The 22398-nt window shown below is 66.2% G+C and overlaps 1 protein-coding gene and 1 long non-coding RNA gene across 5 annotated transcripts; one reads left to right on the forward strand and one right to left on the reverse strand.

The window, feature by feature from the left end:
- Positions 1-1345: 1345 nt before the first annotated feature.
- On the forward strand, positions 1346-11488 carry ICOSLG (inducible T cell costimulator ligand). 4 transcript variants are annotated; one of them, XM_082721052.1, is made up of 8 exons: positions 1346-2684; positions 4780-4820; positions 5750-6109; positions 6551-6844; positions 8065-8233; positions 8862-8896; positions 9352-9405; positions 9799-11488. In XM_082721052.1, exons 1-8 carry the CDS (start codon positions 2671-2673, stop codon positions 9807-9809), a joined length of 978 nt encoding a protein of 325 aa, XP_082577178.1. In that variant the 5' UTR covers positions 1346-2670; the 3' UTR covers positions 9810-11488. The 4 variants fall into 4 exon arrangements, with proteins under 4 accessions (XP_082577178.1, XP_082577177.1, XP_082577180.1 ...); XM_082721051.1 differs by having other exon boundaries at positions 1472-2684; positions 8062-8233; XM_082721054.1 differs by lacking the exon at positions 9352-9405 and having other exon boundaries at positions 1472-2684.
- A 6624-nt stretch (positions 11489-18112) lies between these two features.
- LOC309856321 lies at positions 18113-22034 on the reverse strand. Its single transcript, XR_014307153.1, has 3 exons — positions 21304-22034; positions 20333-20633; positions 18113-18593 (listed from the first exon to the last, which is right to left on the reverse strand). It is a non-coding gene; the product is annotated as an uncharacterized lncRNA (long non-coding RNA).
- Between the last annotated feature and the right edge of the window lie 364 nt (positions 22035-22398).

Below are 22398 nucleotides of genomic sequence, written 5' to 3' on the forward strand. Positions count from 1 at the left end.
TCCGCAGCCTCTGACGGCCTGGGAAACATGGTGGCCCTGGAGGGGAAGAAAGGAAACCCCGCCAACTTCAGGGAGCCCCGAGGGCTGGTCTGCTTTTCCATAAAATAACTGTTTGTGACCCACACGCCAGTGTCCGTGGGAACGTTCGAAGTGTCTCTCACAAGCCCAGCACGGGAACCCGCTGCTTTTTGACTGTTCCCACTTGGCCAACAGGAACGTGCAGGCACAGAGGAGTTAAGTGACTCCCCGAGGTCACATAGCTCCTGGGAAGCCCAGCGGGGACTGGAAGCAGCATGCATGTACCAGGCCGAGGCGCCCCTTCCCCCCACGCCCCGGACTGGCTAGAAGTCCCCTCAGCAAACAGCCCCTGCGCTGAGTCCCAGCCCTCATTCCTGACAGGACCGGTGGCACCGCAGCGCCCCTCAGCCCCCAGGTTCACCCCTTCCAGCCCCTCGCCCACTCCCTCCCCGCTGCCCTGGAGCAGGCCTGGGCTGCATCGGGCTTCCGCTGACTCAGCGCCCAAAAGCCCCTCGCACTTGGGGTCCACCCCTCCCCTAGCCCCTCCCCCATCCCCTCCCAAGGCCGGGCCACGTGGGCTCCCCGCGGGGCCTCCGGAGGCTGAGCGCTGCCCAGGCCTCGACCATTCAGTGCGGCAGCATAGCCAGTCAGAGGGAGCCCGGGGATTTGCCCGAGGGGCCGAACCCAGGAGGGCTGGGAGGTGGAGGTGTCAGCGGCCGCTGATGCGCCTCTCCTGCGGATTTGGCCCGGGCGGCCCCCCCCCCCAGGGGCTCTCTGCTGCCGAGGCCGCCAGCCCGCGGGGCAGCCAGGCCACGGACATCGCGTCTCCTTCCAGGCCCACCGGGCCTGACCCGGCGCCCCTCCCCCAAGCGTCCCCCGCTACATTTGTTCAAACTGCGGGCTTGGACGGCAACAGTTTTCCGGCCCCGGGGTGGGCAGCGTCCGGAGCCCCTGCGGGAGCCGGTTCACGCCCACACCGTGCTCTCCTAGCCGGATCCTACCTTTCCTCTGGGTCCCTGTCTCCCGCCCCCTTCACGGCGCCCCAAGCTCAGACGGGCCGGTGCCCCACTGGACACGTGAACGGAGTCCCCTCCTGGCCCCCTGGCCGTGCCCTCCCCGACCAAAGGGGAGGGAATCCCGCTTGCCCCGTTGAAATCCTACACCCTAAGGGCCTAGCCTGCGGGACCGGGGGAAGCCCCTGAGCTCTCCGCCTGCGCTCCCCGCCCGGGTTTTACCTGCAGGTCCCGCCCATGCGCGCCCGGCTCAGCGGCCCCCCGTCCTGCCCCCCCCCACCCCGCCGCTTCCGCTCCTGTTTGCACGGGAATGCTCACTTCCACCGAGCACAGATTGTGTTTTCGGAGCGGACCCCTCGCGCCCACAGAGGCCCTGGCCTGCAGTAGGTGCGCGCTAGTCTTTGCTGAGGGGCAGGCAGGCTGCTAGAGGTGGCTGGGGTCGGGGGAGCCCTCCTTGCTTGGCCCTCGCTTACACCCTGCCTTCTCCTGCGCCGGCCTCTGCCTCCCCATCAGCCTGGGAAGCGGACTTGGACAGGGTCCGGGGACACGGCGAGGACGCACTGCTTCGCCAGCTCCCGGGACACCAGAGGCGGGGCGCCTGGGATCCCAGGCCCCTCCAGGGGCCGCCTCTGCAGGAAGGACACCCCAATTCCTTGCGGCCCCGCCTACCTCCCTGGCTCGTACCTGGCCTGCGCGGGATGTGGTGGAAGTGACTCACCCCGCCGGCCGCGCAGGGCAGGCCAAGGGCGCTGGGCAGGGTGGGGAAGGGAGCAGAGAGGCTTTCCTCCAGAAAAGAGGAGACGGGAACTGGCTTCCACGCAGCGGCCCCTCGGAGCCTTTACCAGCCACACATGCTGTGGCGTGTGGCGCAGGACCCCCCAAAGGATCCGGGGCGAAGCTGGGGGCGGATCTCCCGGGCCCAGCGCTGGCCTGGAGAGGAGAGCCCGCCTGCCCTCCCGTCCGTCCGTTCACTCGTTCTGAAACGGCCGCAGGCTCTCACTGCCCCTAAGACTTGGAGGTCCTGACTCCCGTGGGTGAGAGGGAGGGCAGGGGGCAGGGCGGCGGGCGCTCGGCCCAGCCCAGCCTCGGGCCCGGAAGCGCCGGCTCCTGGGGCAGGGGGCGCGGTAGGCGCCGCGGCGGCCCGGGAGCTTGGGGGGCGCGGACGGTCTGTGCGACACGGGGGACAGCACGTGGCCTCCCACGGCCCCTCCAGCCTGGCAAGCCTCCCGCGGAGCCCTCGGCCGTCCCCCTGCCCGGGAACGCGCACCAGCACCCCGCCGCACCCGACTCCCCCGGACACCTTCGGCGCCCCGGTCCCCGCGCGGCGTCCCTGCGGGGAGGGCTACCTCGAGAGGCCTGTGGCCGAGCTTCCGTCCCGCTAGCCCCGCCCCCTGCCCCTCGTGAGCCCGACGGGGCAGGGGTGGGATCAGAGGCGAGGCCGGGCGGGGCCAGGGCAGGCTCTCGGCGCCGCGGCTGGCGGAGCGCTCAGAGCCTCGGAGGCGCGGGACGCGGAGGCTCAGCTGGGCTCCGGCGCCCCGAGAGCTCCCGCGGCCTGAGGATTCTCGCGCTCCGAGGTCTCCCGCCGCCCGAGGTCTCTCCGGCTCCGAGGGCTCCCGCGACCCGAGGTCCCGCCCCCACCATGCGGCTGAGAAGGTGAGTGTGCGGGTGCCGGGTGCCGGGGAAGGAGCGGCGGCGCCGCGGGGGCGGGGAGCAGGCTCCCGGGGTCCTCCGGTAGGACACCGGCTCACCTGGGGGCCCGCGCGGAATCCGTGGGAGGGTCGGCCCCGGGGCGCCAGGCGGCATCCGGAGCCCCTACCTGCAGGCGGTGGCGTCCTCCCAGGGGTGGGGCAGGTGCCCGAGCACCGAGGGCAGCGCGTGGGTGTACTTGGAGGCGGGTCCCGCGGAGGAAGGGTGAGAGCGAAAGCGGAGTACCCGACAAGTGCCCCCGCGGCCTGGCGCCCCCCGCCCTGGCTTGGCCACCCACAGCAGATTGCCCAGAGGCACGCCATGACCTCGAAGCGCCAGGATCACTCTCCAAGAACAGCTGGTGCCCACTGGCTGGTGCCATGTCCTCCCCCACACGCCTTGGATCCCTGCCCCCATCAGCCGAGCCTGGGGGAGGAGGCGCTCAGGCCTGCCCATCACTCCGGTCCCTGCTAGTGGGAAGGCGCAGCGCCAGCCTTGCTCCCAGCTTTTTGCCAGGATACCCACTTTGGGTGGAGTCGTGGGGTCGGCAGGCTGTGCTCCCCTTGATAAGCTGGTGTGGCCGTGACATCTGGGTCCTGACATCCAGCCTTCCCTGTTATAAATGTAGGTCCTTGAAGGTCACAGTCACCATATCCCAGAGCCTGGGGGCTTGGCCTGGGGCCCAGGTGGAAGAGCAGAGGCCTAGAAGGGCCCAAGAAGTGGGCCCAGGGAGCACGCAGGGAGAAGGCAAACCTGTCTCCCTAGCCGGAGCCCAGAGCATGTGCTCTTGTGCACGCCCCCAGAGAGCCCCCCGATAACCCACTGACGCCCTAGCAGGCGAGTGTCCCCTGGACCCTCCGCGCAGAAGGGGGGTCTGATGGGCACTGTGGGAGACTGTGGGTCTCCCGTGGGGAGTCACCAAGGGGTTTTCACAGCCTTGTGTCTTAGAAGGCAGCTCCGGCTTCAGGGAAGGGGGCTGGACAGGGAGGTCTGGAAGTTGTCCTTACGAGCTGGAATGGTGACCCCGACAGGCCGCGACTTCTGTAGGGCGTGGGGGAGCCCATGGTGGCCCAGGGTCTGGCTTGGCAGGACAGCAGTGCACGCCGGAACGTCCCCGCGAGGCAAGGGCCTCCATGCCCCTCAGATGACAGCTGTTGGGGGCGGGGCGGGGGTGCCTTCGGGTCCAGAACTCAGGCAGCGGACGCAGGATCCTGGGAGGCTGCAGGACGGGGTGGCGGGGCGGAGGCATGCAGGGTGCGGAGTCTCCCAAGTCCAAGGTCTGCTTCAAGGAGTCTGGGAAGTCCCCAGAGGGATTTGCTGGCCCTTGGCGGGCGAGCTGCCTGCCCGCTCTGAGGAGCCTTAGAGCTGGTTTCTGGTTTCAGAATGACCGCGTCCCTTTCCTCCCCTGGGCTCCCCGGCAGCTCAGCGGCCGCTGCTGTTGGCCACGTTAGATCCTTTCTGTGTCCCAAACTTCTTTTTTTAAGATTTATTTATTTATTTCAGAGGGAGAGAGAGAGAAGGAGTGGGAGGGGCAGAGAGAGAGGGAGAGTCCGTGAGCAGACTGTCCGTGCCCTGGGACCCGGACCTGGAACTTGACCCTGAGGTCACGACTTGAGCCAAAACCAAGAGTTGGCGCTTCACCCACTGAGCCACCCAGGCGCCCCTCTGTGCCCCAGAACTTAAATGTAGCTCTGCTACAGATCCCTTCAAAGTGTACTTTCCTGATTTCATGTAGTTTCTTGGAATCCATCCACGGCAAAGGCCAGGCTCGCAGCGGGCGGAGGGCGGAGGGCTGTGACCTTGGGGAGGCTCCCACCATACCTGTGACCACACTGTTGGCATCAGGGAGCTGGTGGGTGGCTCAGGACTGGCGGCACTGCCGGGGGTGGCCCTGACCGCCCCACCAGCGGAGTCGTCCCACCACCCAGGAGCCACCGGACGGGCTGAGGCCGTGCGTGTGGTCACATCTCTCCCTGGGCACAACCACTCTGGCCGCGAGGAGCAGTGTGCCCTGTTTGGAAGGAGCAGAGGCTCACCCACCTTTCTGGTTGTTTCTTTCCAGTCCCGGACTGCTCCTGCTGCTGCTCGGTGCCCTGCAAGCCGGTAGGTCCGGGGGGGTCTCCCGCGGGGCACCTCTTCCCTGCCCCCCAGCGGAGCAGGGAGGCTGTGGGTGCAGGTGTCCTGGGGATGCGGGTGTCCGCAGGGTCCTACCATGGCCTCTTGCCCCTCTGGGGGCCCCCGCGAGGAAGCTGAGTCCGGGGTTCGGGTAACGAGCAGACCAAAGGCCACGACGGGGGCTTGTGCAGGCCCCAGAGTCCTTGTTTGAGTTCGTGTTTCACGGAGGTAGAAGGCAGCTCGTTCTCCGTGTTTCAGTCCCTCTGCTCCCCGATGAGCTGGGGCCCCCTCTTTCTCCTGACCCCTTCGCCCCAGTTGGCCCCCAGGAATTTGCAAAGCCGCCACCATGCAGAAAAGCAAGGAACAGGGTTCGGCACCACGTGGAAGGCCGAGGGCTCGCCAAGCCTTCCAGCCCCGAGGGTGGCGGGCGGGGGGCACAGTGGCTCTCCCCGCGGGTGTTTCCGTGGTCCCGACGGTTGCACCACCCTGGGAACAGCCTGTCAGCCTTCCTGACGTAGTGCGAACATCAAGCGAAACTGTTTCCTTATAAATGTCTGAACTAAAAAAAAAAAAAACCAAGAAAAAAGAAACATTTTATTTTGAATTAATTGGAAATACCCTGGAAGTAGCCGAAATAGTGCAGTGCGGGTCTGGGTGCCCCCCATCCCCCCACTTCTCCCAAGGTCAGCCTCTCCTGTCAGGAGAGAAATCCTCGTGCCTGCCCAAATTGCCTGAATTTGCAGTGTGCTCTCCCATTCCTACGTCCGTCTGATTGATACGTCGCGTTTCTGCTGACATGAGTCAGAAGTGGTGCTGGAGTCTGGCAACCCAAAATCCTCCTCCCGTGCCCCCCGTAGAGCCAGTCTGCGGGCCAGAAATCAGCTGCAGAAAATCAGTTTCGTCTTTTCCCATCCCAGCGGATGCGCGAGAGCAGGAAGTCCGAGCGCTGGTGGGCAGCGACGTCCAGCTCAGCTGCGTCTTCCCCGAAAGCACCACTTTTGATCTAGACGACCTGTACGTGTACTGGCAAATCAGCGCCGTGGGCCACCCGACGACCGTGACCTACTACCTGTCGGGGAACAGCTCGGCGGGCCTGGAGGACAACCGCTACAGGGACAGGGCCTGGCTCTCGCCGGACAGCATGAGGCACGGTGACTTCTCCCTGCGTCTCTACAACGTCACCCCCCTCGACGAACAGAAGTTCAACTGCCTGGTGTTTAGGAAATCCTTGCAGTTACAAAAGATCTTGGACGTGGTGGTGACGCTGCACGTGGCAGGTAAGACCGCAGAGGCCGGCGGGACTCCCCCCACCCCAGCCTACGCCCCGAGCCCATGTGGACAAGGCACGGTCCTGGGCTCGTTTCCGTCCGTAAAGAGCCTCCTAACGTCTCCAGGCGGGTCTGCGTCTAAGCGGGTGTGGGGCCGAGCTGGTTGAAAATGCGTCCGCCCCGTAGGAAGTTCCCTGTAGCCTGAGTTGACCTGGTCTCACGCATGAACCCCGAATCTTCCATCTTTGCCTGGAATTCTGCAAATCGGCTCCAACTGGAGGTTCTGAACGAGATTAGGAGCGAGCGCTGTAAAGCACTAAGTGAGAGAGGACATAGGAAGCAGTTCAGGCCGACCTAGGGCCTCAGCGCAGCAGACAGACGGGCCGTGTCATCGGAGTCGGGCCGTGTGCCCCTCCGCTTCTGACCTCCCCCTGCCGCCCTCCCCTGCAGCGAACTACAGCGTGCCGGTGGTCCTGGCCCCGCGCGGCCCCTCCGAGGACGCGGAGCTCACGTTCACGTGCACGTCTGTGAACGGCTACCCAAAGCCCAACGTGTACTGGATCAACAAGACGGACAACAGCGTGCTGCCCGAGGGCCTGCAGAACAGCACGGTCGTCCTGAACGCGCGCGGCTTGTACGACGTGGTCAGCGTCCTGCGTGTCGGCTGGACGCCCAGCGCGAGCGTCGGCTGCTGCATCGGGAACGTCCTCCTGCACCAAAACCTCACGGGCCTGTGCCAGACAGGTAAGGTCCCCCGGGGTCCGCATGCTGAGGCCAGCCCGAGCCTGGGGGCCTGCGGTGACTCAGGGACTGGCCCCTGCAAGGGGTCTTGGCTGTGGCTTCCGAAAGCTGATAGGAAGAGGGAGGAGGTGACAGGCAGCCCTTGAAGGGCAGGAGCGGGGCTGGGCGTGCAGGGCACGTGGTGACGCAGTGGTCACTCTCAGGCTCAGCTTTGCTGACCCACTTTACGGACGAGGGACTGAGGCTGTGTAGGACCGGGCAGTGACGGCATCAGGACCAAAGCCCACGCCGGCTCCATCTACGAGCCCGTCAGAAGGCCAGAGCCACCACGCTGGGGCCTGGCTGCTGGAACCAGACCTGGCTGCTGGCTTGGGGTGTGGGGGGCTGGGGTGCAGGGTGCGGGCAGGTACTAGAGGCCCCGGGCTCTCTGTCTGTGTGTCCCCGTCATGACGTTGAGGTGACAGGGTCCCCGCAGCTGGCAGTGGGGTCCGCGGGCCTTGCCTGCTGCAGGAAAGTGTTGGTGCCCCAGGACCGCCCCCCGCCCCCGGGAACCTGCAGGTCCTGATGCCAAGTGGAGGGGAAGGCCGGGCTCCTTGGGCAGGAATGGGGAGAACCCGAGATGGCCGCAGCAGAGGGCAACGCGCGCACAAGCCTCCCGAGTGTGGGCCTGGGCCTGCGTGGGGCACACGCCGTGACCCCCGGGGATGGTGGCAGGGCCACCGTCTTCCTTCCAGAAATCAGAGCACAGCATTTTGATTCTGTGGTCACGGTCTCTGAGCCCAAACGGACCAGGACAAGGGTAGCACCAGACAGCCTGCCTCTGACCACGGCCTCTGAGTCGCGTTCTCCCCGCAGAGCAGCGTGGGCGGCGGGTGGAAGGGAAACCAGAAGGTTCGCCAGGCAGTGGTGTCGGCTCTGGCGCTGTGGGACCGCTGGGAGCCCGTACAAGCCCCCCACGCCCACACCCAGTGGGTCAGCACTTCCGGCCCAGGTGTGGGTGCTGCAGGGGCTCCCGCGGCAGGTGGGGGTGTGGGGGGCCGCCTGTGCCCCCAGGAAGATGGGGGGCTCCCCTGAGGGACAGGACCCCTTCCCTCACCGGCCTCAGGGTTTCAGCGTCCCCAAAGCAGCACCTCCCCAGGCCCCTCTTGCTGGGTTGGAAGGTCGGAAGGCCCTGCCTTTCCTCCGGACCCCTGAACTCTTGGGTTCCTTTTCTCTTCCAGCAGAAACGTTCACGACCCCCGAACCCGGCAACACAGGGAGCCACACGGACGTCCGCAGGAGGGAGCACGGGACGGTGCTGAGCACCCTGGCCGTGCTGGGCGTGGTCGTGGCCGTGGCCGTGGCCACTGGCTGGGTGTGTAGGAGCCGATGTCCCCGCGGGTTTCCAACCAGGTAAGGGACCGGGCGCCGGGGCTCAGGGCTGCGCGTTTCTCGGGTTGGTGTGAGCCGGCTGCCTTGTTCAGGTGTGGGCGCAGCAGGAGGCCGTGTCCTCGCATGGGGCAGGAGCGGCTGCTTCTGAGCGTAGAGGTCAGGACGGGGTCCGTTTCCGTGGACGCTGAGCTGCCTTTGGTCCCGAACTCTGGCCAAAGTTAAGACAGATGGGGAAAGTCTGGGTGTTGACCCTCGAAAACCAAGCAGCACGACTCGCAGAAAAGCCCAGAACACGAATGGAGTCGCATCCCAAGGGTCAACCAGGAAGGACCCTGGGGGGGGCAAGGGACGTCTCCCCTGGGCGGGGAGGCCGGCGGGCATCCCCTAAGATACTCACAAAGGTGGGGACCGTCCAGATCTTTCACGGGGTGAGGGCCTGGGTCGCTGCTGGATGGACAAGGTGGTTCCAAGCGGGAGCCTTTCCCTGGGGCCTCCGGCGCGAGGCCAATCCGCCATTGCAGAGAGACTTCCCACAGACGCGGCCCTAACCCGCTGCCGATCAGGCCAGGCCCCGGGGAGGCGCCCCCGGGAGCGGCCCCTCCCCCGCCCTCTGCTGCCCACCCTGAGTGCTTCTGGTTCCTTCCCACAGGTGCCCGGCCGCAAAGCCAGAGCGGACGATTCCTGGTGAGTGGGCGGCCAGGGCAGGGCCCCGCGGAGGGCGCGTGCGGGTTACGGGAGTGGGCGTGAGCACTACTTGATGGCCAGGGGTAGACGTTTCTGTGTTCAGAGACGCGGTGAACCCTGGGGAGCCCCTGGGGAGCCCCTCGGGAAGCTGCTTCCCACTTGCCCCCTCTGGCGTGTGATCGTCCTTGCTGACCTTGGGTGACGGGATTTTCCAGACACACACGCCAGCAGGGAGCCTGGGATGGTGACCGCCGGGCACAGCCCCCGAGCTTCACCTCCCCCTGGGGCCCCGCCCTCCCCACCCCACCCCCACGGGGCCCACGGGAGGCCAGACACGGCGCCCATTGTCAGAGAACAGCTATGTGTGCGAGGCAAGCTCCCCGGTCCCGGGAGCCAAGGTCGATGTGGCCCCCCCAGATTGGGGAGCACCCACCCACAGAGCCTCCCGCACGCAGGTGCCTCGGGCTGCGAGGACCAAGGGGCCGGCGTGCACTTGACAGCCCCAACAAGTGAGCCCCCGCTCCGAGCCCCATGAGCCCGTCCGGCCCTGTGGCCGCCCGGGGGAGGTCGGGCCCCAGCTGGGCATGAAATGCAGCAACCCCCAGGGGGGCCCCATTGGTTCCGGGAACCTGCTCCCAGCGGCGGACAGGCGGGCGGCCCGGGATGTGCTCCTGGGGCCACGCAAGCCCGTGTCCCACAGCCCGAGACCAGCAACTCACCAAACCCTTAGGGCCTGCCTGTTCTTAGGGTGGACGGAGGCACACTGTCCGTGGCTTTCAAAGTTTGGGGCCCTTTGTTTCCACCCTTCTAAGCCCCCAGAAAAGTCAGCCGTCTGCCCCCCGCCCCCAGAAGATAGCAGGTGCCGGTCCCGTGACTCCGCCTCCCTTCTTTTTCTTTCTAAGACTGTGTCTGAGGCGAACGCGCCGCCCGGGAGGCGGACAGGGCTGCGGGGAGATGCCCCCAGGAGGACGGCGGACGGCGGCTTGAGAAGTGACTCGGGCAGGCCCGGTGGGCAAGGGGGGCCATCTGCCCCCAGCAGCGCCATTAACAAGGGGTTTTCGTGGACGCGGGGCCTCTCCGGCCTGGAAGGGACACACAGGCCCCTGCCTGACCCCAGGGACAGCGCCCCAGGGGCTGCCGGACCCCGGAACGAGGACAAGGACCTCTCGAGTCCGCGGGACACACGTGCCCCCCCGTGGGCGGGCTCCCAGGCTCCGACGCTTCGCGAGGGCTCCCTCCCCCACCCACCCCTGCAGCCCGTGGGGCCCTTCTCTACGTCCGAAACCCACGGGGGTTGGGGGCAGCGTGGCTTTCCTGAGACCGGCGGAGGGCGTCTCCCTCAGGAGGAAGAACGAGCGTGCGGGCTCTCCTGCGACCGCCCTGCCGGGTGAAGGTGACCCTGGGGTGTCTGTGAGACACGGAGGCGCCAGTGTCTCCCTGCCGCCCCCCGAGACGAGGGCCGTGGGTCTGCACGTGTGTGTCTGTCCAGGATGCCAGTCACAGTCCCGGTCAACGCTGCAAAGCCCCTGACAGACTCCCGGGGCTCTGTGCTCCTGAGATCCTCACTGGGAAGAAACCCCGATCTTGTTTGTTTGGGCCCGAAGCTGGATTTCCCTCCGAAAAAGTCCGTGGAGTTTTTCGAGAAGGTAGTCTGCTCTCGGGCAGCCCTGGCAGGAGCCCCGGCCTCCGAGGGCGCAGACGGAACAACCCCGCAACTCGCTCGGGCCGGACAGGGCACGCGTCTCCGGAGACACGGCTTCGCCAGGGGCCGTCCAGGGCCCTCAGGGGCAGCGCGACACGCAGGGAGGGGGCGTCCTCACGTCAGAATGTGGCGTGAGTTCCATGCCGCCCTCTGCACCGGTCACCGCTGGCCCACCCTGAAGGGACAAATGCCAGGCTCCTCGGAGCCCCCGGCCCTGGGGGCACGCAGGGTGTGTGCTGGCCGTTCCCATGTTGTGGCTCCAAATGAGTCGAGCCGCTCGTGCTTCCAGAAGCTTCTGTGACGGAGGCTGCCAGGTGACGCAGCGTGCACAGCCCCTGGGAAACGCAGCCTGTTGTCCTGCCTGCGGTCACTCAGCACTGATGGCGTCAGGAGCCCCCAGGCCCGGACCCGGACAAACACAAGGGCCAGGCTCGGGGCAAAGCTGAGCCCAGCACTTTCTGGGAGAAACTGTCCGCGTCTGTTTCTGTACCCGGAGCTCCCCTCACGGCTCTGAGGCCAGCGCGGCGAGACCGTGAGCATCCGGCCGCGGGAAGCATGAGAAGGGACGAGTCCCTGCGGGGGGACGGGGTCGGGGGCGTCCAGAGCGGAAGCACGAGGACGGCCGGGGTGCGGGGAGGGGGCGCGGGACCCGCCACCAGCCCCGGGCGCCCACCCTGCAGCCTGCGGCAGACCCCGCTCGCGGGGCGCCCCCCGGTCAGGACCCAGCGTGGCCTGGGAGCAGGTACAGTGACCCCTCGCCCTTCGGCCTGGACATCACCGTCTGTGGGCGGGTCGGAGGCCTGGACATCACCGTCTGTGGGCGGTCGGAGACCACTGTTCTCACGTCCGCTTCTGCAAACCCGGTTTACGATAATACAAGATGAAAACGGTGTCTGTGTCCGGCGGCTTCCCCTGCCGGCCTGGCTTGTCCTTCCCGCTGGCCTAGGGCCCCCTGCCCCGTCGGTGTTCACCCCGGGGGGTCATGTCCCCCGGGGACGTTGGGCGAGCTGGCGGCATGTCAGGTTGTCACACGCGGGGTTGCCACGGGCCTTTAACGGGGAGACGGACACAGAACGGCCGCCACAGAGAAGCTCCCCGCCGTGAGGTCCGTGACCAGGAGCAAGAATCCCTGCCCTCCGCTGGCCCCTGACCCTGGGGGGCAGGGTGAATCCCCTGTCCCCTGCCACATGGGGGCTCCTGGCCCACGGCTGTCTGTGGCGTAGGAAGGGGATTCTGGGGCCAGGCTGGGGGACGTCTCCTGTCAGGCTCCTTCCCGAGCTAGAACCGTCTCTGTGCGCTCCGCGCCTGGCCAGAGGCCCTGCCCCGACACCTGTGCCCTTGGGAGTCCTGGCCTCGGGGGCCTCCCGCCACGGCTGCTCACCTGCACGTGGCAGGGACGGGAAGAGCACTGGGGAGGAGGAGCCCGGGTGAGCGCGCAGGACAGCTCGTCACGAGGGCAGGGGACAGAAGGGTCAGCAGCCTGTGTGGCCTGAGGCAGACGCTTGTCCCTGCTGTGGGGCGAGGAGGCGGAACGAGCTGCTGCCACTGGCCCAGCCGCTCAGATGCCTTCTAGAAGCCTGGCCAGTGTGTCGGCCCCCACCCTGGGGGGGGCAGCTGTGGTTTTCTGATGGCCATTCGGGCCGGGGCTGGAGCCGGCAGGTGGGCTCTGGGCAGAATGGAAGGTCCCCCAGCCCCACGCCTGGTCCCACCCCCCCATTCCCAGCTTTCCAGAAATAAGGCAGTCACTCCGGTGGGACCCGAGATCATTCTGTCCTTGGAGACGGACCGCACCGCGACACCTCAGCAGCAGCTCCTGGGGTTCTCCAGCCCTGACAGGGCGCCCCAGGCCCTTCCTTCACCCCGGCCCTGGCCCCCTCATTCCCACCCTCCCAGGACCCGTGGGGCATCGGGTCAGGAATCCCGGGGCCTCCTGTGCCGTCAGCCCCCTTCAGGGGCAAGGAGCTGAGCCCCGGGGCGGGGCACCTCCTGCCGAAAGCTCCAGCTGGGGGTCCCGGGAAGGAGCCTGGGACCCCTCACAACACGGACGAGGAAAGCTGTGATACCCAGAGCCGTGTGGGGCCGTGGCCCACCAGCTCCCAGCACGACGCAGCCTCTGGGAGCAGAGGCCCCTCCGGACCTGGATCTGGGCCTTGGGGGAGTGACGGGGGCTGTCCCAGCCAAGAACTGTCCGGGATCCTGCGTCCTCCCCGCCCCGTCGTCCCTTCCTAATCCCCTGTCCCCGGGTCTGGGCTGAGCGCAGGCGCCACCACGGCCCTGGGAGAGCATGACTCCTCTCCCGGAGTCCCCCATGTGACCCCAGGTCTGCCTGCGGCAGGTGCCGGGGCTGCTGTGAGCCGCGGGGAAGTGGGGGGCACCTGTCCCAGCCTGCGGGGGTGGCGGTCACCGGACCGCCCCTGGGATCTGTGCCCAGAAGGCGCAGTGTCTCGGGGAGTGCAGAAGTCACGTGTTCAAAATGTCGCCGTGAACTGACCGTGGTGGGCGCGAGGGGACAGCGACGCTGCCTGCTTCAGGTCCGGGCTGAGTCCCCGCGTCACGCTGTCACCGGTGCGCTCACCCGGGCCCCTCCCCCGGCGGTCTTCCCATCCCTGCTGCTCGAGGCCCCGAGGCCCACACAGAACACAGCCGGAGGGAGCTGGGCCCAGGGGTCCCGGGGGGGGAGGGCAGGGGGGCCTGTGAGCTCCGTGAGGGTCCTGGTGGCTTGGAGTTCTCTTCTCTCCCGGTCTGGAGGCTGGGGTCCAAGGTCAAGCTGTGGGCAGGCCAGGTCCTGTGGGGCCCACGGGGAGGATCCTTCCGGGCTCCTCCAGCGGCCAGGGGCTCGCAGCCGTCCCGGTAAGCCGCCCCCTTCTCTGCTTCTCCCTGCGTCTGTCTCCCCTGCGTCCAGAGCATACCGGCCTCCAGATTCAGGGCCCGCCCCGACCCAGGCGGACCTCATCTTAACTAAACTTTGGGGGTAGGGGACACTGTGCGACCCACTCCAGCACCCGAGGGGAGAGGAAGAGGGAGGGGCCCGGGAGAGGGTGAGGAGAGGGTGAGGGCTCCGGGGGGCCACAGCCTGGCCGGGTCCAGACGCCCACGCGGGCACACGGGCGGCACCGTGCTCCCCCCCGGCCCCCTAGGATGGCCTGCACGGACGCGGCCGTATTCAGTCCATCCGAGGACATCCTCCCACGGGCCAGGCCCAGCAGGTGAGTCCCAGCCCTGCCCCTGCGCCGGCCAAGGTCCTGCCCTGCCGGCCCCTGATTCCCCCTGCACGGTCTGACTCGGCACCGCAGCAGCCTTCCCACGGGGCCGCTCTCCGCCGGCACCTAACGGTTGCAACGTGGGCCCGGCTGCAGTCCGCATCAGGCAGGCTGACTGGGGAAGGGGCAGCCCAGGCAGGCACCCGAGACCCTTGCCTCCCTCTGGGCCTGCCTGAGGGCGTGTCCCCTCCATGCACGGGCAGCACCCGTAAGCGTGAGCGCTCAGACCTCGGCCTCCCTGCAACGAAACGGAGTCTCCGTCCCCCAGCAGGCGGGATGCTGGCCGGGCTGAGGCCGGAGGAGGAGGAGGTCGTGGGAGGAGGATGAGGCTGGTCGACGAGTCCTTAGAAAGAGAAGCGGCCCGAGGTGTGACGGGGACGACAGGGCACGTGGCTGAGGCTGCCAGGGAGGGGCCGGGAAGCGATGGGCTTCAGGCTCAGGAATCGCCAGCCCCGGCGGACTGAGATCTGGCAAATCCCTCTTCACCGAGAAGGTCGGATCGTGTCCTCAGCGGCCCCAACCCCACAAGGCCCCAGGCTCAGCGGTTCACGGAGCCCAGCCTCCACCTGGCCCAAAGGAGGTTGGTGGCCACCTTCCGCCCAGGAAGAGAAGTCGCTGATTTAGCTGCAGATTCCAAAATCGAGAGGACTTAGAGCCATGCCATAGTGTCCTGGGGGCAGAAAAGCTACTTAAAAGAAATCACTTCCTAAAAACCAAGGTGGGGGATAACCTGTAGAGTCTGGAGCAGAACGGATGTCCCTGCCGTAGTGTCGGCACAGAGCCATGGCCCCGTCTCCTGTCGCCGGGAACCAGCCCGACCACCAGGACTGCATTGACGGCCTGGCGTGTCCAGACTGGGAAGCTCTCGCTGCTCCTCCCCTAAAAGCGATGCCAACCGTGGACCCCACGGACGCGTCCTTCCTCAGGGCAGGCCGGGCGCGAGGGCTGCTGCGCTCCGGGCCCAGGCGCAGGCCCCACCGATCCGCTCGGCGCTGCTGGGGAGCCTGGCCCCCGAGTTCGCTATGGACTTGGGGCGCTGCCCTCGGCCACACACAGGTAGGGCTCGCTGCACAGTGTGGGTCAGCGTCTCAGGGGCTCAGCGCAGTTTCCCATTTACCCCCGTGGGTGCGATCAAGATCAGGGCCTGTGCTTGTGTTTTAACTGATGGGGTTCTCTGTTCGTCTTTCCACAAAATCTCCAAATCTGAAAAATAAAATCCCTTCCTGGGAGTCTTAGCGGCCCGTTTGGGAAGGAAGAGCTCATGTCACCATCCAGATTTGGTTTGTCTGCCCCCGGCCTGGGAACGAGGTGGTGGCGGGCCGGGCCGCCAGGGCTCCGTGCACCGGTCCAGGGACGGACGGGGGAGACCTGCACTGTGGGCTTCGAAGGACAGGAACCCCACCTGCTCGGGGCCGCCGTTCATCCAACACCGAACGAAGGAACAGACTTGGGGATCGTCTTCCTTCGATGATAAAGCATCGAGCAAAGGCCAGTAGGAACGTACAGTAACAGGCATCTTGAGGCCAGGTCTGGGAGAGGCTACCGGCCGCAGACAGGAGACCCACAGTCAGACACGGACCCATGGTCGGGGGACCCCTGTCAGAGGGTATCCACAGTCAGAGGCGACCCACGTTCTGGGGTGACCCATGGTCCGAGGAGAACCCAAGCTTGGGGGGTGGACCGCAGTCACGGGGACAAAAACTTCAGAGGGGGACCTATGGGCAGAGACCTCACAGTCAGGGGGACCCAAAGTCAGGGGTCCCATGGTCGGGGGTGACCCACAATCAGGAGGACACCGTGAACAGGGGCCCGCCCTGCCCCGAGGAAGGGACTGTCCTGGCTTGTTTTCGTCGTGAAGAATCGTGATCCGACATCAGAAATTGTGGGTCAGTCCTCAACGGAGCCGGCTGGCTTGGAGCCCTTCTTGGGGGCAGGGGCAGTGCACACGGGAGCGAGCGCTGTGTGAGCCCCGGCTTCTGGGCTCCGGGGAGTGGCCGCCGCGGGGCGTGAGCGGTGGGCACCTTCTGTGCCGGCCAGAAGTGTCCTCGACGAAGGTCGGCGAGGAGCCCCACGGAGAATCGCATTTAGAAAAACCCGACCCGGGCAGAGGAAAGAGCGACACACTTTCAGTTAAAATTACCTCCTGGACTTCCTGTCTGCCTCCTGGGCCGGAGAGAGGAAGTGACACTCCACGGCCTAAGAAGGCGGCTCGGAAAGGGCCCCCTTGAACACACATAATCCCCCAAAGCCTGCCCTGGCGTTCCTGCCAGAACAGGGTCCCCATGGAAGCAGAAGGGAGGGGGCAGGCAAAGCTGGGGTCCAGGGCTGGAGACGGGGTGCCGGCCAGTGCCGTCCACACTGCCCGGGGCTCCCCTGGGCACCCCAGCCCCTCCTTGCAGAGCACAGTGTCCACGGGCCTCCGCAGCAGCAGCCTCTAGACTGAGTGTCCGCAGCTTCCCAGAGAGGCTGCAGGGGTCCCGGAGGGCAGGGAGGCCAGTAAAGTCCGGGGAGGGGCCCCCTCCCTCCTGGACCCCCGCAGGAGTGAGCCTGGGGCCACCCAGAGTGCTGGACCCACGGCGGGGAAGGGGTGTCACGATGCACAGCCACACCCCAGGGCCGGTCCCCACCGGACTCTCCCTGAGCCCCAAGGGCGCCGGCGGGTGAGCCCCGCAGCAGGTAGACCAGGGAGGCCGGGGCAGAGGTGGAGCTGCCAGGCGGGGCAGAGTTTAGACAGGAAACCACAGGGGGCCAAAGGACACGATTAGCTAAATATACAAACCAATTTTTAAATTGTTTCCATCAAATTCCACAACCCTGCAATTTTTTTCTGGAAAAAACAAAAAACAAAAACGAAAAATTGCGGAGCAGCTGGATTCACTCCTCTAGACGGTCACGCCCACTTCCTGGTCTTACCCCGTAAGAGAGAGCTGGGGCGCGCTCCTTCAGACAAGAGCCTGTGAGAGACCGCGCCCCAACCCAGGGGTCCCGGGACCACTCCCGTTGGGGGCTGCTGGGGGAGGGGCAGGCGGGGGGACAGAGAGAGCAGGCATCGCCCCCCAGCTCTGTCCAGAGAGGCCAGGCTGTGCCCCGCTCTAGACCCGGCTCCGGGCGCGACCTCTCTACAGGTGCGGACCCCCCGGGCTGAGCGGTCACGCTCTGTGGCTCGGGGCCCGTGTGGTTGGCGGGCGCTGGCACCCCTGGACTTGAAAACAAGCCTCTTGCCCACGTGTCTTCCTCTACAGCTGCACCGTGAATGGTGAGCATTTGCATGGCGCATTGTTGGGAGTCACGGCTCAGCGGACCCCCATGACAACACGGGCGGCTAGGACCAGCCAGATGCCCCTTTCCGGCGGCAAGGACGCTGAGCGGACTCGCCGCCCGGCGCTGCTGATGGCAGAACCTTCCATTTCCAAGTCGCGGCCTCCCCACTGCGCCGGAGTCGCCGCTGTACTGGCCGAGCTCCCAGTGCCCCCCCATCCCCCCGAGGAGTTCAGTTGTTGGTACGCAGCCTGGGGTCACATTAGGACTTCCTGGAGCTTTTAATCGCGTCCTATCCCAGGCCAGTCATGTCACAGGGTCTGGAGGGAGCCCCAGGCACCGGGTTTTAAAGCTCCCCAAGGTGAATTGTTCCAGGAGCCCACCCGCCCCGCCCCTGGGGACTGGGGCGCTCCTGACGGCTCCAGCGGAGGAAGTCCCACCTCCTGATGTGACTGAACCAGGCCCAGGGGTTTGTGCCCCAAGGCAGTCCCCGAGTGGGGCTCCACTCCAGCATGGCGTCCCGAGGGAAAGCCTAAGGCAGCGTTCACCCACGGGGCCTGCGCGCGTTTGAACCCGCCAGCACGCCCCCCTGCCGAGCGGCGCCCGTTCGGGCGCTACAGCCCCCGGGCCTGGGAAACAGCCGTCCGGTGTTCAGAAACCTTGCAGCGAGGCGTAAAGGGGCCGGCAGCGCACGGGTGGCTGCAGGGTGCGGCTCGCGCTGCAGCAACGGGCCTGCATGCGGGGCTGGGCCCATCTGGGAAAGCCACTTTGCTGCTCCCAGGTGTCTGAGCCCAGAACCCTCCCCAAATGATTCATCCAGATCTTCGTGTTTCCTGCCCAAATGCCCTAGCTGCTGAGATGCTGTTCAGCTAGAGAACCCTCGGCACCAATCAGCCAAGAGCATTTTCTCTAAATAACGATGCTCTCCACGGGCCCCATGGTTTATTTGCAAAAACCAGGAACGAATAGTTGGTGTCTTTTTTTTTTTTTTTAATGTTGAATGGCTGCTTTCCACAGGACCACCCCCAACCCGAGGGGCCGCTGGGACCGCAGCAGGGGCCTCTGCAGCCTCCCCCCAGGGAAGCCCCCGGAGATCGCGTTGTTTGCTCAAGAAATAGCCCTGAGCTCCAGGACACATCGCTTCTGTGGCTTGATTTACAGTAGCTCCTTTTGATAAGGGGAATTTCCATCAGTTGGTTAAAAATGTTCTTAACGGCCTCTATTTTTAACACTTTCAGCTGAGGCCCCCTTTGCCTCTGTAAGTCCAAGATCCAGGGCTTTCTCTTCTCAGGAAACGGTCTTGTTACGGCGGTTGTGGTACAGGACACCTGGTCCTCCATCCAACCGGCCTCCGCCGCCAGCATCCATTCAGCCAGCGTCTACTCCCTCGACAGCCACCCCGCCCCTGCCCTCAAGGTCCACATGTTCTCCAAGCACTGAGTCAGGGCAGGATGTCTTCCAGGCACTGGGGATGTGGCTGTGCGACAGAGAGGTCGTGTGAACAAGAGAATGTCAGGGACATTCTCTGGAAGAGAAGAGAGGATGACAGGGCAGAAGGGCCGTTCTCTGTGCTCTTTAGAGGGCTCTGAGGACGCGCTGTGCGTGCAGACCTACTCCCTGTATCCCCGCATCCCGCTGGGCAGGGACGAGCCGTGACCCGCCGGAGGGCGACGCGGGCTCAGCCATCAACCGTCTCTCAGGGGTGGACTCAAGCCGGCACCTGCTGACGGAGACACAGGGAAGAAACCAGGAACGTTCTTCCCACAGTGGGGACGGAGGCCAGCGGACGGGGGCACGTCCCCCCAGGGGCTGGGCTTGCCAGAGGTGAGCAGGGACTCAGGGCCCCACAGACCCGCTCCTTAAGACGGACAATGGCCCAGCTTACCTTGAAGTTGGTGGGTTTATCTTGAGGAGTTAGAACACATGGTAAGTGGGTGAAGGCGACCCTCACAGAGAACCCGAATGCACCCGTTCCAGAGATGCCATAAATCTCTCCCCGGTTCCAGGGGCCCGAAGCCTCAGCCCAGTGCCCTGGGAGGGCTCTTCCTGCCCCCAGGGCCCGGGTCACCCAGCCACTGGGCTGGCGTGTCGCAAGTGCCCGAGAGCTGTGTGGGGTTCCCACGGCACGACCTGTCTGCACGGGCTCCGGGTCCCTGGGGCGCTCTGACACCGGTAGGGCTGGGACAAGGGCCGGCGCGCCCGTCCGGAAGGCGCTGCCGGGGCGAGCAGGACGGGAACGGCCCGCGCTCCCACCACCTCTGTCCGCTGCGGGCAAGGCCCCGACCTCCGCTTCCCAGCACGGCAAGGCCTGCCCGCTGCGAGCGGGGGTTCAGAGCTGTTGGCAGAGAAGGGAGGGGACACAGCCCCAGCACAGACTCCGGGACCCCGTCCAGTTCCCCTCGGAGGGTGGAGGAAGGAGGGAGCCCTGAGCCTCTCACGCTGGACAGCAACTGGGTGAGCCTCTTTCCAGAATCAGTTCCCAGACAACTCCTAACGTTACCGGACATGGCTAACGCCCTGTGCTTCAGCCCCAGAAAGACCTAGAACTGACCCATCAGTGCCCTTGGCGTTCAGAGGTCTCAGGGGCCTGTTAGGTAACTACATGCAAGTGCGGAGCCCGGCTCTGTGGTCCGGACCCCCCCGCCCCCACGGGCCCACCTCTGCGGTCCGGACCTCCCAGGGGGGCCGTCTCTGTGGTCCCGACCCCCCACGAGGCCCATTTCTGTGGTCTCGACCCCATGGGGCCACGCTCTGCGGTAACACAACAAGCGATACGTTTATACTCTGACCTGAAAACATGCAAACAATCAGGATTCAGAATGACGTGCCCGGGATAATCCCCTACGAGCCACGCAGACTGTGGACCCGGGCTTTGCCCCTCTGTGAGCAGGTGAAGGGCAGGGGTGGGAGGGGCAGGGACACACCTGTGAGGGGTCATTCTCCTACGAGGGGGACATTCTCCAGGTCAGCGTCCTGAGGTTGAACCTCCATCCCAGCCCCGCCGGACCGCCCCCCGGCGGCTGTCAGGAGCCCCCCGCCAGGCAGACCGGGCAGACAAGACGGCCTCGGGTCTGTGCGGCAGGTCTGGGTCCCCTGCCCCCCTCACCTCCCCCATGGGCTCGGGCTGTCCCCGGCCTTCCAAGGAGCCTTGTTCTCACCACGGTGTCCCCTCCCCTCACCTGTCCTGCGCCCACCTCGCACCCACCTTGCACCCACCTCGCACACACGTGCCTCAGGCCCCCTTCAAATCCCATCTCCCGTACAAAGCCGTCCTCGTGGTCCCAGTGGTGACGATGGGACAGGACCCCCTCACCTCCACAGGAAGCAGGGAGCGACAGCGCGGGCCACACTGGGTTACCTGGGCCTGGTGCTCCTCGCGGGGTCTGGGGTGCTGTGAGGAGCCGGGTTTCGGCACCACCACCCCGTGTGGCTCACTCTGGGCCGTGGGTCCAGCGGGGAGGAAGGACGCCGAGGGACAGGTGGGGGCAGGCGTGGCGGCGGGCCCAGGCACCGGGGGCTGAAGAGAGCACAGTGGGTTCAGGGGCTGGGGGAGGTGCCGGGCAGGGTCGGTCCCAGAAAAGGCAGGGCGCATCCGCGATGTCAGTGAGTCAAACACAGCCCGGGGAACGGGGTGCAGGCTCTGTCCACAGCAGGGTGCTCCCCGGGGCCACGGACTTCGGGGCCCTGTCTCTCTGTCCTGGGCACCATGGGGAGCAGAGCGTCCAGCCCGCGCACGACGTCGCAGGGCCACCCTGCCCAGCGGGGACCACCCAGCGAGTCTGCAGACTTGGCAGAGCTCTGAGAACTCGCACGAGGACCCAGCTATGCCCCTGGATGAGAACTGTCCCAGCCACGTGCCCTGAGGGTCCGAGGTACGCTGCCGGGCCGGGCTGGCCGTGACGACGGTCACACTAGGGCCGTGACAGCGCCGGGACACCGCTGAGCACGCCGGCCAGAGAGAGCGCGACGGCCCGGGCCGCACAGGCCGGGCCGGGAGCAGACCTCGCTACCATCGGAAAACCCCTCCAGGAAAGTCTAGTGAACACCAGTGTGCGGCCCGTTGTGGGAGGAAATGTAGCACAGCAGTGGCGCGTCCACGCTCGGGCAGCCGCCCGCAAAGGGCTGTGGCCCGGAACCCCCACTGCACAGCCTCGGGGTTGGGGGGCAGGGCCAGGCCCAGGGCTGACCTGCTGGGGTGGGCGTCGGCCTGTCCCTCTGCGGCCGGTGCCAGGCTTGGGCGGGCAGCTTGAGTGTCCCTGCCCCCGCACTCCGCCTCGGGTGGCCTCGCGGGTCGCGGTGTGGCCGGCCGGCAGCTCCCCAGCATCAGTGCCATTACTAGGACTGCCTTTGCGTTGGCCACAGCCGTGAGGACGGCCAGGAGCCGGGTGCGCGGGCCGCAGAGGCGCCGGGCTCAGGGGTTCGGAGTTGCCAGGCTGCGACTTCCCCACGCGGCCGCCCGGAGGAGGCCCCAGGGGCGCAGGGTCCCCCTGTTGCCCTGGTGTGGACGCCCCGTCCCCTGCCCTCACGGGTGGGCTGCTGCCTTAGGGGAGCCAGCCCCGGGACCCCCAGAAGGCACCCTGAGGCCCCAGAGTGTGTCTCGTTGGGGGGTGGGGGGCGCAGATCTGGGGGCCTCACCAGACCCGAGTGGGCCAGCTCTCGGGGCTCCTGACCTCCTGGCTTCAGAGCTGGCGGTGCCTCAGGGATCAGAGCCGTTTCCCCGCGAGCACTGGGACTTACTTTCTGAAACCATGAGTGAGCAGTTGGAGCAGGTGCTTGGGTTGGCAGCCAAGAGGCTGATTTTACATCCAGAAGTTTCTATTTCACAATCCAGACATCACACACATTACAAGACAGTCTCCCCCGCAAGGTGAAGTCCTGTCTCCTGCTGAGAGGAAGCGGACGTACGTTCCAGATTTCTTTTTTTTTTTTTTTAAAGATTTTATTTATTTATTTGACGGAGATCACAAGTAGGCAGAGAGGCAGGCAGAGAGAGAGGGGGAAGCAGGCTCCCTGCTGAGCAGAGAGCCCGATGCGGGGCTCGATCCCAGGACCCTGAGATCATGACCTGAGCTGAAGGCGGAGGCTTAACCCACTGAGCCACCCAGGCGCCCCGTGTGACTCATTTTAGGCTGCAGCGGAGTGAGAAAGAGGAGCGGGGGAGGGAGACGGTTGCTCCCCTGCAGGCCAGCTCTCCCGGGTTTGGGGGCGCGCACGGCGGGTGCCTCCCCACCACAGGTCTGGGCTCTTGCTCTCACGGTGGGGAGGGGGCCCACAGCGCCTCC

The sequence above is a fragment of the Mustela nivalis genome, assembly GCF_964662115.1.
Source record: "Mustela nivalis genome assembly, chromosome: 1".
NCBI lineage: Eukaryota > Metazoa > Chordata > Mammalia > Carnivora > Mustelidae > Mustela > Mustela nivalis.